The sequence below is a fragment of the Heteronotia binoei genome, chromosome 10 (assembly GCF_032191835.1).
Source record: "Heteronotia binoei isolate CCM8104 ecotype False Entrance Well chromosome 10, APGP_CSIRO_Hbin_v1, whole genome shotgun sequence".
In the NCBI taxonomy this organism is placed as follows: Eukaryota; Metazoa; Chordata; class Lepidosauria; order Squamata; family Gekkonidae; genus Heteronotia; species Heteronotia binoei.
Window position 1 is genome coordinate 92042536 of NC_083232.1, and position 19023 is coordinate 92061558.

Sequence of the window (19023 nt, forward strand, 5' to 3'; positions counted from 1 at the left end):
TAATGTTTGTTATTACTGATGAGATAGGATTTTGCAAGTATATATAAAAAAAATGAAATATGTCCAGAGAAGCCAGTTCAGAAGGATAGGGGAAGAAGAAGAAGAAGAAGAAGAAGAAGAATTGGATTTATATACCACCCTATATGCTGAATCTCAGAGCAGTCACAATCTCCTTTACCTCCCTCCCCCTCCCCCACAACAGACACCCTGTGAGGTGGGTGGGACTGGAGAGGGCTCTCACAGCTGCTGCCCTTTCAAGGACAACCTCTGCCAGAGCTATGGCTGACCCAAGGCCATTCCAGAAGCTGCAAGTGGAGGAGTGGGGAATCAAACTCGGTTCTCCCAGGTAAAAGTCCTCACACTTAGCCACTATGCCAAACTGGGACAGCCACCTCCCCTTATCTTTTTTTGCGTCTTATTAGATGTGATGTTGGCAGACCTGTGTCCTGAACACAGAGTCACCAGATATAGAACGTGGGCCCCAGAGACCACACCTGAATTACGACTGATCTGACTACAGAGTTTAGTTCCCCTGGAGAAAATGGCTGCTTTGGAGGGTGCACTCTGTGGCGTTATACCCCACTGGGGTACCTCCCCTCCCCAAGCCACACCTTTCCTAATCTCCATCCTTCAAATTTCTAGGAATTTCCCAACCTGGAGTTGGCAACCCTACTAAGATATTAAGTGCACACCTACAATGTAGCATCAGAATAGGGTTGCCAAGTCCAATTCAAGAAATATCTGGGGACTTTGGGAGTGGAGCCAGGAGACTTTGGGGGCGGAGCCAGGAACAAGGGTGTGACAAGCATAATTGAACTCCAAGGGAGTTCTGGCCATCACATTTAAAGGGACAGCACACCTTTTTAAATGTCTCCCTTCCATAGGAAATAATGAAGGATAGAGGCACCTTCTTTTGGGGCTCATAGAATTGGACCCCCTGGTCCAATCGTTTGGGGGATACTTTGGGGAGAGGCACTAGATACTATACTGAAAATTTGGTGCCTCTACCTCAAAAAACAGCTCCCCCAGAGCCCCCGAAACCTCCAGATTAATTCCCCATTATACCCTATGAGAATCGATCTCCACATAGGGAATAATGAAGTGCTCAGCAGACGTTTCCCTCCCTCTCCCTCCTCCCCCCGTTTCTGGAGACTGAAGCGAGGGATTGGCCTCTCTACTCACGAGTTGCTGCCAACTTCTTCAAAGTAACACAGACACCCCATCCCAAGAGGAAGCCTTTCAGTCGGAGACTGAAGCCTCCAGAGCTGGAAACGGACATGGGCCTCTGGAGGCGGGGCTTCCCCCCGCTGGCCAGCTGACTGGGGGCAGAAAGGAGCCTGGGAAAGCAGAAGAACTCCCGCTGGAACCTGGGGATTGGCAAGCCTACATCAGAATTTGGTAATTTGTTAGAGCCAGTTCTCATGTTATAGAGTCCTTGGGCTGGCCACAAGAACTTAATCAGAGATGCATTTAATCAGAGTTCCTTGCTGGGAACATGTAAGGGCCTTATTCAGATAGAAACCATGACATACAAGAAGAAGGCGCTTAAGCTTTCCTTCCCATGCTGTTCTCCTGATATGAAATGGCCCTGGGAAACCAGTATTTGTCCTCCTGGAAAATAACTCATTGTGTGCTGATGGCTACTCATAAGGTCCTTGGCTACTCATAAGTACTTGAAGGGCTGTCATCTAGAGGATGGTGCGGAATTGTTTTCTGTGGCCCCAGAAGGTAGAACCAGAAACAGTGGGTTGAAATTAAATCAAAAGAGTTTCCGGCTCAACATTAGGAAGAACTTCCTGACCATTAGAGCGATTCCTCAGTGGAACAGGCTTCCTCGGGAGGTGGTGGGCTCTCCTTCCCTGGAGGTTTTTAAACAGAGGCTAGATGGCCATCTGACATCAATGTAGATCCTGTGAATTTAGGGGGAAGTATTTGTGAGTTTCCTGCATTGTGCAGGGGGTTGGACTAGATGACCCTAGAGGTCCCTTCCAACTCTATGATTCTATGATTCTATAATCCGGGAGAACCAGGTTTGATTCCCCACTAGGGTTGCCAAGTCCCCTGTGGCCTCCAGTACCATAGAGTTTTTGTTAGAGCGTCCAGGAAAACCATAGAGTTTTCCTGGAAGCTCCTATAGCAGCTGGCGCACAACATCACTGGTGCAATGACATTAGTTACAAGTGACATCATTGTGCCGACAATGTCAGGAGGGATTTCCCCGCCAGCCCACTGTGGGCTGGCGAGTTGGGAACCCTCAAAGCGGATGAACCCCCACCTCTCCTGGGAGCTTGGCCACCCTGTTCCCCACTCCTTCTCCGCATGCAGCCAGCTGGGTGACCTTTGATGAGTCCCAGTTCTCTCAGAGCTGTCCCTCTGAAGAGCAGATTCTGTCAGAGCTCTCTCAGTTCCACCTACCTCACAGGGTGTCTGTTGTGGGGAAGGGAAGGGAAGGGAAAGGAGATTGTGAGTTGCTCTGAGATGTCAAGTGAAAGGTGGGGTATAAATCCAGCCTCCTCCTTCTGGCTATCAGTTCATCAGAACATTACAGATAATTGATAATCTGCCTTTTAATCAATTTCTTGATTGTTTAATCAGTTAAATTTTAATCTATGTCCATGTTACCCAACACACAGAATAGTTACCTTTTTGAGAGACTGAAAATGTATCTTGTAATGTAATAAATGAATTGACTGCTACTCGCTAGAAGGCAAAGCTATCGTTAATATTTTTTCTTTCCCTGTTCTACTATCAAAACTGCCTCAGTGCAACCTTATCACAAAATTGTACCGATTAAAGCTGGTCCTCACCGATTAAATTTGTCCCTCCGCCAATTAATCTACTAAGGCTTTAGTTGATTGACATACGTTTGAAATGATTAAAGCTTGCAGCCCTAGTATTTCTTATAAATGCATATAGGATCCTTCCTCAGTATTCTTCGCAGTATTTTACAAAGCACAATAGGAACATCGGAAAAGTTATTGATTCTGTTTAAAGCTGTTAAGAACACACAAGCAGATTAAAAGCAAAAGGCTTTCATCGCTAGTGAAAAGCAGAGGTGCTTTGCCATTGCCATCTTCTGCAGAGCTTTCCTTGGTGGCCTTCCTTCCAAGTACTGACCCTGCTTAGCTTCCAGGATATGATCAGATTAGGCTATTCCAGGGGTGGCCAAACTGCGACTCAGGAACCACATGTGGCTTTTTCACATATATTCTGTGGCTTTTGAGGCCCCCACCACCCTGTCGGCTGGCTCAGAGAAGGCATTTCTCTCTTTAAATCACTTATCCAAGCCAAGCTAGCCAGCAGCTTGGAGCATGCATTTAAAGTTTAAGTTGCTTTCTTTCCACCTCTCCTCTCCCATTTATTTGCCCTCCCTCCCTTCTTTCCTTCGAGCAAGTCAGTTTGGTGTGAGAGAGTCAGTTTGGTGTAGTGGTTAAGTGTGTGGACTCTTATCTGGGAGAACCGGGTGTGATTCCCCACTCCTCCACTTGCACCTGCTGGAATGGCCTTGGGTTAGCCATAGCTCTGACAGAGGTTGTCCTTGAAAGGGCAGCTGCTGTGAGAGCCCTCTCAGCCCCACCCACCTCACAGGGTGTCTGTTGTGGGGGAAGAAGATATAGGAGATTGTAAGCCGCTCTGAGTCTCTGATTCAGGGAGAAGGGCGGGGTATAAATCTGCAATTCTCCTTCCTTCCTTCCTTCCTTCCTTCCTTCCTTCCTTCCTTCCTTCCTTCCTTCCTTCCTTCCTTCCTTCCTTCCTTCCTTCCTTCCTTCCTTCCTTCCTTCCTTCCTCCCTCCCTCCCTCCCTCCCTCCCTTCCTCCCTCCCTCCCTCCCTCCCTTCCTCACTTCCTCCCTCAAATTCTGTGTGGCTCTTAAGTTAAGCAAGTTTGGCCACCCTTGGGCTATATCATGCTGTCTTCCCTCCCAAACTTATTCGTGTTGACCTTAATTTAGACTGGATGTAGATGAATTCTGTTAGGAATTCAAGATGTTTTCTACCCTTGCTTTTAGGATGGCTGGAATGTCACAAAAATTGTGGTACCACAGATAGAAATTGTGATTTATGTTACAGGATCATCACATCGATCATAGAGTTGCTGAAGTCAGAAGAAACTTGGCCAGGATATGAAGAGATGAAAATGGCCTTTTTCCAACGCATTGCAGAATTCATCCAAGAGATCTTCCTGCCTAACTCTTCAGTCTTGTTGAATAGTCCAGACTTCCAATCATTTGTGGAAACTATCCTCGATAATGTGGTCTTTCTGATGAACAGTTTAGGCACAATAGAAGAAGAAGAGGATGTCCAGAGCCTTCCTGAACTTGCTGCACAGATACTGAAGAATTTTCAACAACTTCCAGCATTTGGACAGCGCCACGAAACAAATGTATTTCTACAAATAATGGAGATGTTGTTGCGTGAATTGGACCCGAAACAGCCACATATCTGGAGAACCGCAGACCCAGTAGAACAAGTAGAAGAACAGCTGGACACTTTATACAGAGCTGCAAGGCCAGATGTTTTAGAAAACCAGAACATTCTCAACAGAAGCTTGCAAGTTTTCCAGCACCTGCTGGCCGACTGGCCCGAATTGACTGTTTTTAATGGTGATTATGCAAACGATCTAAGCGAACATTTTATAAAGGTTCTGTATGAAATTGGATTGTTGGCTCCAGAACAAACTGCTTCAGCCTTTAGCACAATTTACACTGTGAAAAATGTTCTTTCATTTCTGGTCTCAAATGCAAGTTCTTCTCTTAAGATGCGAGACTTGGAGAGTGTTGTTTCCAACTTCTACCAAAAGATTAGTCGAGTCGGGGGAAGCCACGCTGCTGTGCTTGTCCAGACCCTCTCTTCCCTTTATCAAGACACTGAGCAGTTTTTAAAGCAGGGCGATGGCTCTTTGGTAACATTCCTCTATCAGAACTCAAAGAACAGATCCACTCCTTTCCCCTTGCTTGACTTTCGAGGCGTGAGCCAGGCTTTCGAATTCCTTTCCGGTACCGCGAAGCTCCTCCAGCATTTTCCTCAAGAATCGATTTGTGAGAAATTATTAAAGCTGTATAACCACACAGAACTCCAAGTTCAGTCCATGGGGCAAGATGGGGAACGGGAAACAGAGGCCGCAACTCGTATGATGAACAGCAGTAAAGCAATACTCTTTGGAATGGAACGTTGTATCGGCGCGTTCCAACATTTGAAAAACTTCTTTGGCACGCCAGCAGAAAATGCATTCCGTAATGCATCTAGTGATTTCTCTACGTCTGAATTTCCCTCTACGAATCGTTCTAGTTCATTTATGATTCTGCTGGCTGATCTATTTTCTAGCATGTCACCAGTTGGAAATATGACAAATCGATTGTTGCCCTTGAATTGTCATAAGGCATGGATTCAAATGTGGCTTAAGTTTTTAGAAGAAGTGTCTAAAATGTTAAGGCTGGATTCAGGGTTTTTAACTGACTTTCACAATGCCTGGGTCCTCTCTTTGGACAGTCTTGAAAGTAGTAACCTTGCTAAAACATGCAATAAAACAATTGCTATTGAGGGACAATTGAGATCAGTGGTGCATCTGTTGAAAGGCATAACCAAAGTTTCTCATATGATTGATTTTGAGGCATTGAACCATTTTTCAGCTGCACTGAGCCATGTTAGTAATATAACCAGTTCATATAGCAAAGGGGACTTACAAGAAGTTATGCACTTGGTAGAAGGCATATCTGTTGAACTGCATAAAGTTGTTTCAAATGCTAATTTCAGCAGGGACTTTCTGGAGTCTTGGTTAGACATTTTCACTCCTGCAAGCTCTAAAGCAGAACACAAGCTGAATTCTTTGGGGAAGTCCATCTCCCACATTCTATCTTGGGAAGAAATCGAAACTAGCTTTGTTGAGCTAGAAGAGACCGCTGAACTCCTCAAAAATGTATCCCAAGACCAGAATATCTTGTCCTGTGCTGAAATTCTTAAGAATGTAACCCAGCGAATGAGAAATGAAGATCTGAGCGGCCAAGACATTTCACAGAGATGGCTTCCTGAACTTCTGAAATTTCTTCTCACCTTTGAAAATGCAACAATCAGCCTGAAAAGCTGTCACACACTGGGACTTTTAATTAAGACTCTCATAGAGAAATATTCCATTTTCTCCCCTAAGAATGCTAAAGATGTCTTAATTCTCTTGACATCTTTGAGTCCTATTGATGATAGTAGTAATAAACTGGAAAATATTCCAAATATTCTTGACATGGCCTTTAATTTTACAAAATGGCCTTGCCTACAAAATGGCACAAATGCACATTTGACAAATCATTGTGTTAATTTAGTAACTGAATACTTAAAATTAATACTACCCGCTTTTTCTGAACAGGTTGATCTACAGGTGGTCGATTCTATTTTTAACCATTTAAAGTATACAGGTGGGCAAATTAAAAACATAATCCAGGATTTAACAGATCGCTCATTGGATGCCCTTGATTCAAACCAAACTGCTTTCTTAGAACCTATAATGAATTCAACAGAATTTTTAGGTTTTCTTCATCAGTTCTGGCCTTCTCCAGTAGGGCTTTTGAGTGACATTCAGACTCTCCTGAAAAATGTGTCTACTGAATATTTTCAAAATGGCACATTTCCTTGGCACACTGGAATTCTGCTCAAGGCTCTAGGAAGTTCCCCCAAATACATTATCAACTTACTAAGAGCACCCCTTCATTACTTCAATGCCATCTCTAATATCCTCAGTATGACTTCGCATGCAGAGGACAGCACATCTAGCTTTGACCCTGAACTAGCAAGAAAGGTTCTCCAAATGCTGAGGTCTTACATTCTTCCCAATTCTCTACAAGAATTAGATGCAGAAGTCTTCAGAAAGTACATGATAGCTTTACTGCACAATCTTGAGAAAACAGACGCAAACGTTAGGCAACTAGGACAGATTAGTAGGAGCCAAAACTCTATGGACCATGAGGGTCAATATGCAGAGAATTCTCTGCTGGATTTCCTAGCAGGCTGGTTCAAGAACATCAGCAACGCTTTGACTTCATGGAATTCAACCACAGTAGGGCAGATCATGAAGCTGTTTCAAGAGGCTGAACTTGCAGAAGTAGTGCAAGAGCTTCACTACCTTTCAGAGGTAGTCAACCTGTTTGAGAGGGTAGCTCACAAAAACATGACAGATGCCCTGATTGAAGGATACCGTTTCATGCTGAAACACAGTACAGATGTGGCAGCACTTTCCACGGAGGACTTATCCAAGGAAGTGAATAGCCTTGTGGAGTTATTAGAGCTAGCCACGGAGATGCCCCTAGAATCCGCAGAAGCTTTGAATTGTCTCTCAGCGGTCATCTGCTGGAACATCACAGAAAGAAGCTCTCAGGATGAGCCAGTTTCGAAGGCTTGCAGTGTAGACTTGCAGAAAAATGCATCAACTGTGTATGAAATGACTGCTGAGATGATTGAGCAGCTCCAGATCCAGGAAGAATCGCTGTGCTCTGACGAACGTTTTCTCAAGGAAGTCACCTCCAAAATGGCCTGCTTCCTTGGCCGTCTTGAAGAGTGGCATCCTGTTATCTTAAAGCTTTTTGAGTTTCACCCGCTGGACAGCTCAATCCTGAATGAAGTCGTGAGTTTTTGGAGCAAACTATCAGATTACGTTCTGACTTCCAGAGCCAATAGGAGCAACCTATCTCATTGCATGTTAATGGGGAAGGAGCAAACTTCTTTACAACTGATAGAAGCAGTGAGTAACATGATATCATCTGAGACGGGAGCAGTTGGGGCTCTTTTTGAACAACTCACGGACTTCTTTGGCAGCCAAAAACCAGAGAGGAGCACTGAAGCACGAAGGATAAAGACCATCCTTACCCATTTACGACACGTGGCTAATGGGACGTTTGGACTTAATGATACCAAAGATACCTTGACGTCTTTCCTTTCTTCTGTGCAGCCTCTAATGGCCTTATCGCCAGCTGGAAACCAATTGCATCTGGTACTTAGAACTTTATTAGCCTTAGCCAGAAATCGAAGTCTAAGGGAGGGTTTGGAGGCCCTGTGGCTTGAAACGGAGAGAGGCGTAGAAAACCTGTCATCGGATTTTAACGTTAGGCAATTGCTTTTGCTAATTGCCAAAGAATTCCATTTGTTAAGCACAACAGTAGAACTGAATACTCTGTCCGTGCTGGTCAGTGCCTTAAGACCATTGAACACATCGTTTCTACAGAGCTTTGAAGATGTGCTTGAGCAGGGGAGAAAATGGCTAGAAGAACACCACAATAAAAACTTCTCTAAAATAATAAATGCATTAATTTTATTAGCGGCTGGTCAAAAGTCATCCGATGAAATCCTACAGAGCATCAAAGACATAATCTCATTTTTGGAGCTATTCAAGAACGAAACGAAAGGCGATGATCCTCTTTCTTTCATTATTGATTTTCTTAGTGGCAAAAAGCTGAAGAACGTCCAAGTTGCTCACTTGATTTTGGAAAATAGTCTGCTCGATGTGATCCGTGATCTGACAGCTAAAGAGGAGGAGTTGTATTCCAATAACACAGATGATCAGATAATGGAATTCATTGACCTGTTCTTTGATGATACTTACTATGAAAACTATGGAAAAGACATCGCCCCGTCCCAAAGTAAGGCAATGGAACTGATTAAAGAATTTTTGCAAATTGTCTTTCCATCTTCCACAGAACGTTCCAGGAACAAAATATTTTTCTTACTGAAGGACTTGCACAAGGACATAATTGCAGAAATGAGGTCAGTGTGTACGTCTGTTGATTCTCTGTAGATCCAATATGGTAGAAGTTGTAATGAAAGCTGCTTAACATATATGTTGCTGGAACTTCCTTCTTTCACCCACTATTTAAAATTAACAAGAATCTCAGAGTGCTCTTGTTGAGCACACTATGAGCTCTAGGACCAGCAGCCATACACAAGTTTAGAGAGATGGGAAAGACTGATGGTTGTTCCACCAGTGGAGCCGTGCATGTGCGGTAGCTCGTGGGTTATAAAAAGCCCAAGCAAGAGACAAAAGATGTAGTTTTGGGATCCAGAACAGGAAGCCAAAAAACTATCTACTGAAGAAGGGGTGGGGGAGGGGTGGGGATTCAGTAAGAGACCCAGAGCATCTCCCTACCTTAGGAATACCACTGACCTGACCATGAACTCTGTGAGGTAACTGGAGATTGAAGGAAAGAGGAAGAAATAGCGCCAATCTATAAAACAGGGATGCAGCTGGAATCCCTAGGAGGAATGTAATCTGCCCCCCCCCACACCCCAGTTGCCAAAAAAGGTGGTATTTGTGACAGCAGAACTTACCAGTGTCAAGTCCCCGGCAGTTCAATGATCAGAGACAGTCCATGACAAGAACAGCTGTTTATTGATACATGACAGGTCGGCGAGATGGCCTTTGTAAAAACTGGTTTTGGCGGACATTTTGCCCCTTCTTATAGATCTGGCTTAGACTATTACACAGTCAAAGTAAAGGCACGAAGCAAGCAGTCCCTCCCCCCCAGAGTTCTTCTCAGGCCCCTTGCAGGTGTGAGCATAATCAGGGAGGAACGGCCTTGACCATTTCTGAGACTAGGCAGAAAGGAATTCCTTACTTGTTACACATAGATAGTGGTGGTGCAAAGCAGAGACAGTGGAAAGTGAAAGCAATCCCAGTTAATGGCAAGAGTCCTCTTGATAACCAGTGAGCTACTGCCAGGCAGTGTGGGTTGAAGCACTGGAGTCAACCATTAGATATGAAATTAAATTAAAATTTTAGTTTCAGGATATAGCCCTGCTGGTCTGCAGTAGAACAACTAGATTGGAGTCCAGAAGCCACCTTAGAGACCAGTAAGGTTTTCAAGGTATGAACTTATAAACTTTGACTCTTGAACGCTCATACTTTGAAAATCCTTTTGCACTCTAAGGCACCACTGGACTCAAATCTAGCTTTTAAATTTTGGTGCTAAATGAAAAACCAGGGACAGACAAGACTGTCCTGTTTCTTGAAAATAATGGTATTTACGATGCACTGTTTTGTTTACTAATTTAAGGTACAAGATTTTGTGGCGTCTCCGACAAGACACCAATGCTAAATTGCACCAGAAATGTATTCCTTTATTGTGTTGCTTTCCAGTAAGTTCCCATCGGAAAATTCAGCGCTGATTTTAGCAATTGCATTATCGAGCTCTGTTTAATATTTCTGTTGTAGTGTATTCCCCAGGGATAAAATTTTGGCTCTTTTAAAGCTCGATCACCTGGATAATTTAGACAAAGAAGTGGATGAGGTTTCACAAAACGTCACCTATTCACGTCTCAGAGATTACATAAACGGCTTATTAAACGAAGCGGCTCTCATGGCAACAAGTAAGGAGTTTCCATTCGATGGAGCCAAAGGACTGATGTTTATAAGAAGCATTTTCAACTTTTTGCTCAGAAATCCCGCTGTTAACAATATCACCAGAAGTCACGAGGAACTGTTGGGTTTCGTGAACGACTTATTATATAGTGCGAATAACTCTCAGAATCTTATTCGAAGGATTCAAGATCTCTCCGGGACTCTCCCATTCGTGCAACGCGATCCCACAGAGATTGGAAATCTTGTGCGTATTTTGACTCAAAACAGTTTCGCCGATATACTGGAACGTTCGGATTTCAACAACAGTATTTTCCATTTGAGAAATAGCACGGTAACTTCAGTGATGCAAAGACTGTTTCGCATCTTCTTTGGGGATAGCAGAGCAGGCTATACTCCTTGGCCCTACATTGACATTCATGATGTTTTAAAATCGGTATTTGAGGAAAACGATGACTTTAAGCAGGTAGAAAAAGTAATAGAGGTCTTATTTAGCTTCCTAATGTTGTCCAGAAAAGCTGTCAAAGAAACGGTTACTGTTTCTAAAATCCTAGAAAACCTCAATGTTACAGAGAATCTCAATCCCCTTGAGATGTCTTATTTAGCTCTCCAGAAAGCTGTTCGTAGAGCTGTCGGAGAGAAGAGCTTGAAGGAGGAGGCACACATGTTGTATTTGAATAAAGGGCAGCTGGACAGCTTGGAGAACGCATTTTTTGATTTGACCTCCATGATGATTCCACTTAATGCATTCAGTTTGAAGAAATCAGACACAGCAGTGGTAGAAGGTGCACTGGCTGAAAGTCTGAGCCAGTTCAGTGACGCATTTGAAGAAGAAATAGCTAAGTTTTTGACAAGTGCACTCAATTATTCCATCATGCTGGAGAGGCTGGTTGATGTGGTTGCCAACTCAATTGCCAACTCTTCCGAAGAGGCTTCTAAACTAGTGGAAAATATGCTTGACTTCTTGGTGTCCATTAAGGATATGATACAAAGAAACAATTCAAAGTTGAATTTGACTCAGGCACTGAAACAGGAGAAAGGTGATGATGAAATTCAGAAAGTAATCTCTTACTTTCTTGAGATGCAGTCATTGGAACGGGAAGCTTCCGTCAAAGCTGAAGTCCCTGAAGAGTTTTGGTCAAACAGTTCCGAACAGGATCCGAATAGGTGGATTACTCTGTTGAAAAGACAAGATGGCATTCTGACGGCCTTGGGTCTCATTACGGAGTTGATAGATTTCACATCAGATTTCACCAATGGAGACTTGAACACACTGTCCTTTCTCACAAGTCCTGTTGTCCAGAATGCCGTTAAGCTATCTGTTCTGCCTGCGTTGGAAGAAATGTTTCCGTTGATAGGTCTGCCTCACTTGAATAAAAACCAGAAAGGGAGCTTCGTTCAAGACCTGCTACAAACAATCTTGAGACTTCTTTTTAATGAAAGTCGCATACAGGAAAATAGAATGCTGAATGTGAAGCTCCTGCAATATTTGGTTTTGCCACTCCTGGTAGGGCAGCGGTTAAATGACTGGAGGTAAGGACCTGTAAGGTTGGTCTACTTCATTGTTCTAACTTTCACCTATAGCTTCCACTTAAGGCAGTTGCAGGAATACATGGGCAGGACTGTTCCCTAATACTGTAGGTCAGAACCAGTCGCCAGGAAAAGGCCCAAAGCAAGAACAAGAGTCCTTCGGGGAGGAAGGTCAAGATGCAAAAGCTTGTATTAGGTAGGGTTGCCAGGTCCAATTCAAGAAATATCTGGGGACGTAGAGGGTGGAGCCAGGAGACATTGGGGTGGAGCTAGGAGCAAGGTTTGAACTTCAAAGGGAGTTCTGGCCATCGCATTTAAAGGGACCGCACACCTTTTAAATACCTTCCCTCCATTAGAAATAATAAAGGATGGGGGGACATTTTGGGGGGCTCATAGAATTGGACCCCCTGGTCCAATCTTTTTGAAACTTGGAGGGTGTTTTTTGGAGAGGCATCAGGTGCTATGCTGCAAATCCAGTGCCTCTAACTAAAAAAAAAACAGCCCCCCCAGCCCCAGGTACCCACAAAGCAATTATCCATTATACCCTATGGGAATTGGTCTCCATAGGAAATAATGAAGTGCCCAGCAGGCATTTCCCTCCCCCCTGCAGCTTTCTGATGACCCTGAAGCAAGGGGAGAGCCTCCAAACTGGGGTATCCCCTGCCCCCACCTGGGGATTGGCGACCCTACGATAAGGATTTCAAGCCATCACCAGATGTTCCATCTTTTGGAGTCAATAGATGAGGGAACAACCAAGACGATCCAGTGAGTCAGAGGGACTGGGTGACTTGACAAGGCAGTTGGGTAGACCGATGTTAAATGGGAAACTATAAATCCTAAAGAGGGTAAGAGGAGAGCTGAGAAGAATTAGCACAGCTCAGAGGCCTAACCGATCATCCTGCTTCCCGAGAAGCTTCTTAAAGTCCTCCTGGAAATCTAAGCTGGTGGACCAGCCAACCATGTGCTTAGTCACCAACGAGGTTGAAGGTGCTAATGTTAACAAGGTTAGAAAATGCCAGCCTGTAGGCCATAACACTATAAACAAAACTAGGCTAGACGTGAGTTGTTTTGGCCAAAGAGCTGAGCTGCTGTGGTATCTTGGAAAGGTCATGGATATGCAGGCCAAAGGGAGAAGTCGGTTGTGGAACGTTGACGATTGGCGCAGCTCTTAGAAGGTGGGAAGTATAAAGCCATTTCGGTTGAGAGCAAAAAAAAAATTGTAGTGGGTCTAAAAACAGAAACTGCCTTGATCTGCAGAGACTTGGAAGGCAAGAAGACGAAAAGATAGGGAGTGAAGAGGTCATGAAAAGAGGCAGCATCCGATGATAAGGGGCTTGTGTGCATTGCCTCCTGAACATACTCTGACCCTACTGTCAATGAGGAACAAATAATGTAATGTCAGTCTACCAACATCAAATTGTTCTAGACAGGACAGAAGGTGAACTGCCGGTCTGTAGCATTTCTAGTTCTCGCTCCTTGCTTCTGATTTTCTATAATAATGGCTTCTTATTATATACTTGTTCCTTCAGAATAAATGAAGTGTGCCAGGTTCTACACAAGCATTTAACTCCAGAAGGTGCCACCCTGTTGCTGAAACTGGAGGCTGCAGCTTTGAATGCATTGACAACGATTTCAGGTAAAGTCGCAGAGGCATGAGTAAAAAAACTGTTACAGTGCAAAGCTGGTAAATAGCTACCTGTAGGGCTTTTTTTGTAGCAGGAATTTCTTCACGTATTAGGGCAGAAACCCCAATGTAACCAATCCTCCAAGAGCTTACAGGGCTCTTATTTCAGGGCCTATTGTAAACTCTTGGAGAATTGGCTACATCGGGGGTGTGTGGTCTAATATGCAAAGGAGTTCCTGTTACAAAAAAAGCCCTGGCTACCTGCATGGTTACCCGGGGAGAGGAAGAATTGTATCCAGATGACCAGGCAAGGAGGCATTGCGAAAGCTTTTTTAGTGGAAGCCACAAAGGTCTAATGTAGATTCAAGGATCCCAAATAGTGGACCGATGCTTGCAGATTACATGAACGCAGAGGAACAAGAGAGGAAAGATTGGTGACTACATTGTCCCATTTATGGATTAAGATGACTCAGCAAGACTGAGCAAGTCACAATGTCTCAGGCTGAACACCATGAAGGAAGGAGTGCCAAGTCACAGCTGACTTATGGTGATCCCTTAGGGTTTTCAAGGCAAGAGATCTTCAGAGGTGGTTTGCCATTGCCTGCCTCCAGGTAGCAACCTTGGACTTCATTGGTGGTCTCATATCCAACTACTCACCAGGGCCAACCCTGCTTCGATTCTGAGATCTGATGAGATCAGGCTAGCCTGGGCCATCCAGGTCAGGACACTGTGTATATATCTATAGCAAAACTTGTCACCAGCATTTCAGTGACACTGTCACATGACCAAAAAATAAGAAGGTACAGTTAAGAGCATAAGAACATAAGAGAAGCCCTGTTGGATCAGGCCAATGGCCCATCCAGTCCAACACTCTGTGTCACATAAGAACATAAGAGAAGCCCTTTTGGATCAGGCCCATGGCCCATCCAGTCCAACACTCTGTGTCACATAAGAACATAAGAGAAGCCCTGTTGGATCAGGCCAATGGCGCATCCAGTCCAACACTCTGTGTCACATAAGAGAAGTCATGTTGGATCAGGCCAATGGCCCATCCAGTCCAACACTCTGTGTCACATAAGAACATAAGAGAAGCCCTGTTGGATCAGGCCAATGGCCCATCCAGTCCAACACTCTGTGTCACATAAGAACATAAGAGAAGCCCTGTTGGATCAGGCCAATGGCCCATCCAGTCCAACACTCTGTGTCACATAAGAACATAAGAGAAGCCCTGTTGGATCAGGCCAGTGGCCCATCCAGTCCAACACTCTGTGTCACACAGTGGCCAATATATGTGTGTGTGTATACACACACACACACATACATATATATACTGTGGCTAATAGCCACTGATGAACCTCTGCTCCATATTTTAATCCAATCCCCTCTTAAAGCTGGCTATGCTTGTAGCCGCCACCTCCTCCTGTGGCAGTGAATTCCACATGTTGATCACCCTTTGGGTGAAGAAGTACTTCCTTTTATCTGTTTTAACCTGACTGCTCAGCAATTTCATTGAATGCCCATGAGTTCTTGTATTGTGAGAAAGGGAGAAAAGGACTTCTTTCTATACTTTCTCCATCCCATGCATAATCGTGTAAACCTCTATCATGTCACCCCGCAGTCGACATTTCTCCAAGCTAAAGAGCCCCAAGCGTTTTAAGTGGGTGTTTGTCATTCTTCTGTTTGGGGAAAAAGTTAAGTAGCATACTTACTAATCAGCTCAGGAACCCCCCCCCCTCCCCAGTATGCATCACAAATACAGTTGTACCCCTCAGTAATAAGAAGGTGTCAGGAGACCATGCTCCAAACCTTCTGAAGCAAGATGGTCTTCCATAGTCTTCTAAAAGCCATCAGGAATAGGAATGCTGTGAATTTTGCTAGGAACCCCAAAGGTTTTCCTGTTCATTTTTCTTGGTTTTCTGAGTCATTTTGGCTGTAAAAATTACTCTGTTTAAAGACATCAGTCAGATGTGAGCTGATCACTCGGTTTGTTTGGTTCGTGCTGAACAGCTGCAAATATCTATCAAGCAGAACAAAGTTAGAGTGCAGTGGTGCCTTTAAGCTGAACAAAGTTTTATACAAGGCGCAAGCACCAGTCTTAAAGGTGTCACTGGTTTCTACTTTGCTCTATTGCACCAGACCAACGCAGCTGCCCACCCAGATCTACCAACCAAACAGATTTGCTTCAGGTTTTTGCAACACTGCATGAGCAAAGGCTCTTGTGATTCAAACCAATCGGTAGCCATTAGCATTAGCCAATTAGCATTAGCCATTAGCCCGTTAGCACTAGCCATTAGACAAACACAAAGGGTAGTATTTGATTCAAACACAACATTTGTGTGTGCCTGATTTGTCTACTTAAACAGTTGTCTGCTGAGCTAAGCAGTTATGCCGCAAGGATGGGATGGTGACCGCTAGGAATGCCACGCTGCGTATGGCCACCAGTGGGAGGGTGAGGGGCGGGGACATGGGAGACTTTATGTAATGTCAGTCATGTCTCTGACATAGCTGTGTCACTTCTGGCTAAAACCTAGAAGTTACCATCGTTTCTGTAGATTCCTAGAGCTACCCGATGTCACTTCCAGGTTGTCACATTTTCATCCTGTTTATTTTATTTTTCTCCTCCCGCTGCTCATCCCCAGAAAGCCAGTTCCACGGAACTGCGTGGTTAGGAAGGACTACAGTGAAGCAACCTTCTGAACAGCTATGAGCACATCTAGGGAGAGTAGAACCAACGGTTGAAAAACCAGCTTCCTGTTTTGGGCAGGCGAATGGTCTGTAAGTTGAACCGGTGGTTGCTCAAGCGTGTCCAATCAGGATGGGGTTTGGCACACAGCCTCGGCAAAAGATTCCGTTCCCTCATGCGTTAGGCGCCATGTTGACATCAGACTCCCAGCCGCACTTTAGATATGAATAGCGTGGAGTAACCGGGCTAGTTTGACTCCGCCAGCGGTCCTTGTTCTTAATCATCTTCTCGGCTTTCCGTCGCAGACAATCCTGCTTTCACGACTAACCTGCAGTGCGTGTTTAAGAGCTGTAAAAATGGATTCCCAAGGCAATTCCTTTTCTCTGTCCTGGAAGGAATCTATTTGGTTCAAGGCCACTACCAGGTTTGTATGGCACCTCCCCCCCCCCCCCCGCATCTGAAAATTCACTTTTGAAATATTCTTTGAATGTGTTGGCCTTTTCTTTTTAAAAGGGTTCCCTGTTCTCGGGGCCAACCCTGCCACTAGGCAAACTAGGCGACTGCCTAGGGCACCGACCTTCTTGGGGTGCCAACTTGGGTACCTCCATGCCTCAAGGGGTGTGGCCTAATATGCAAATAAGTTCCGGCTGGGCTTTTTCTACACAAATCCGTGTTCTGGTGTCGTGTCAAAATTAGGTTATTGTAAAGTGCTTTATATAGAGATGCCTTTGAAGGCATCTTGGAGACTTCAACTAGTCCAAGATGCTGGGTCAAGGATGTGGACAGGAATAGGCCGTGGTGAACGTATTACCCCTGTGCTGCAAGAACTCCCTCAGCTTCTATTTCCAGGTAAAAGTCAAAGTGCTCGTTTTGACCTTTCAGCTCCTGTATCTGAAGGACTGCCTCCTTCTGTGTTTACCTGCATAGTCACTGAGATTGGCTTCTACACCCTACATTTCATCAGGGCTCATTTTCTAGCAGGAGCTCCTCTGCATATTAGGCCATGTCCACCTGACGTAGCCAATCCTCCCGGAGCTTACATGAGGCCCTGTACTAAGAGCCCTCTAAGCTCTTGGAGGATTGGCTACATCAGGGGGGCGTGGCCTAATACGCAGAGGAGCTCCTGCTAGAAAAAGAGCCCTGCATTTCATGATAATCAGAGCAGGGCCTTCTCACCTATGGCACCATGCCTCTTGACTATGCTTCATTTTGTAAGGACTGCCTGACACTGCCATTTATGTCTATTAAGATGCCAGGCAGAGTTCCTCTTACTCGTATCAGGCATTTGGTACAGTTGTTCTTTTTTTCTTGGTTTTCTGAATATATTTGATCCATTGGGAGCCAGTATGATATACTGATTAGCATGTTAGCAAAGGACAGGGGAGGGCTAGGCTTGCCAACCCCCAGGTCCCAGTGGGGGTTCTTCCGCTTTCCCAGGCTCCTTCCCGCCCCCAGTCAGCTGACTGGCGAGGGGAAGCCCTGCCCCCAAAGCCGCCATGTGACTTTCCACCTCCGGAGGCTTCAGTCTCCGATTGTTAAGGCTTCCTCTTGCGATGGTGTGTCTGTATTACTTTGAAGAAGTTGGCTACAATTCGCAAGTAGAGATGCCAATCCCTTGCTTCAAAGTGGCCAGAAACAGAGGGGTGGGGGAGAGAGGGAAGGAAATGTCTGCTGGGCACTTCATTATTCCCTATGTGGAGATCAATTCTCATAGGGTATAATGGGGAATTGATCTGGAGGTATCGGGGACTCTGGGGGGGCTGTGTTTTGAGGTAGAGGCACCAAATTTTCAGTATAGCATTTAGTGCCTCTCCCCAAAATATCCCCCAAGTTTCAAAATGATTGGACCAGGGGGTCCAGTTCTATGAGACCCAAAAGAAGGTGCCCCATCCTTAATTATTTCCTATGGAAGGAAGGCATTTAAAAAGGTGTGCTGTCCCTTTAAATGTGATGGCCAGAACTCCCTTGGAGTTCAATTATGCTTGTCACACCCTTGCTCCTGGCTCCACCCCCAAAGTCCCCAGATATTTCTTGAATTGGATTTGGCAACACTAGGGAGGGCCAGGTTCAAATTTCTGGTCATTCCTGAAGCTCATTGGGGGACTGTCAGCTTGACCTACTCGGCAGAGATGTTGTGAGCACAAAATGGAAGGAGAAGGATAGGGCTTTTTTCTTTTGAGCAGGAATGCACAGAAATGCAGTTCTGACTGGCTTGGTGTCAGGGGGTGTGGCCTAATATGCAAATAAGTCCCTGCTGGGCTTTTTCTACAAAAAAGCCTAGTGCGAAACAATGGTGGTGTCAGGGTGTGTGGCCTAATGTGCAAATGAATTCCTACTGGGCTTTTTCTACCCAAAAAAAAAAAAGCCCTGGGGAAGGATATATGCCATCTTGAACTCCTTGGAGGAAAGGTGGGGAAAATGTATAGGCAGCTAGATAAATATCTCTACTGCTGGCCTATCTTGATTTAATTTATTACACTACTGTAATTTTGATGTGTTTCGGTTTTAGATTTTTTTAATGGTAGTTTTTGCTAATGATAAGGGTGCGGGTTTGAACTGCTGCCAGCTGATTTAAGCAAGCTGGTTTTTGGAAAAGCGGGATAATTTTAATAAGTTAAAAGGAGGAGATGCAGTTTCTAGACCAAAGCAGCAAAAGACCCCATTAAAGTTTAGGATGGGGAGCAAGGGTACACACAGCTGACTGTGATTGATCCAAGCTCTGTGTTTATTTTTAGACGAAGCCATTAATTTATTAATCGCATAAATTGAATTGGCCTCAGCTTTCCTCTGTTAGCAGCCCCGTGGCGCAGAGTGGTAAAGCAGCAGTACTGCAGTATTGTGGTCTGAACTCTCTG

General features: G+C 44.7%; 1 protein-coding gene across 1 annotated transcript in view; it reads left to right on the forward strand.

Moving 5' to 3' along the window:
* The window catches only part of ABCA13 (ATP binding cassette subfamily A member 13), a 388752-nt gene that overhangs the window by 80900 nt on the left and 288829 nt on the right, over positions 1-19023 (forward strand). Inside the window, exons 13-16 of the mRNA XM_060247734.1 lie at positions 4162-8743; positions 10188-11864; positions 13391-13497; positions 16474-16592. Of these exons, the coding sequence (XP_060103717.1) occupies positions 4162-8743; positions 10188-11864; positions 13391-13497; positions 16474-16592 (6485 nt within the window). The remainder of the gene's footprint in view (positions 1-4161; positions 8744-10187; positions 11865-13390; positions 13498-16473; positions 16593-19023) is intronic.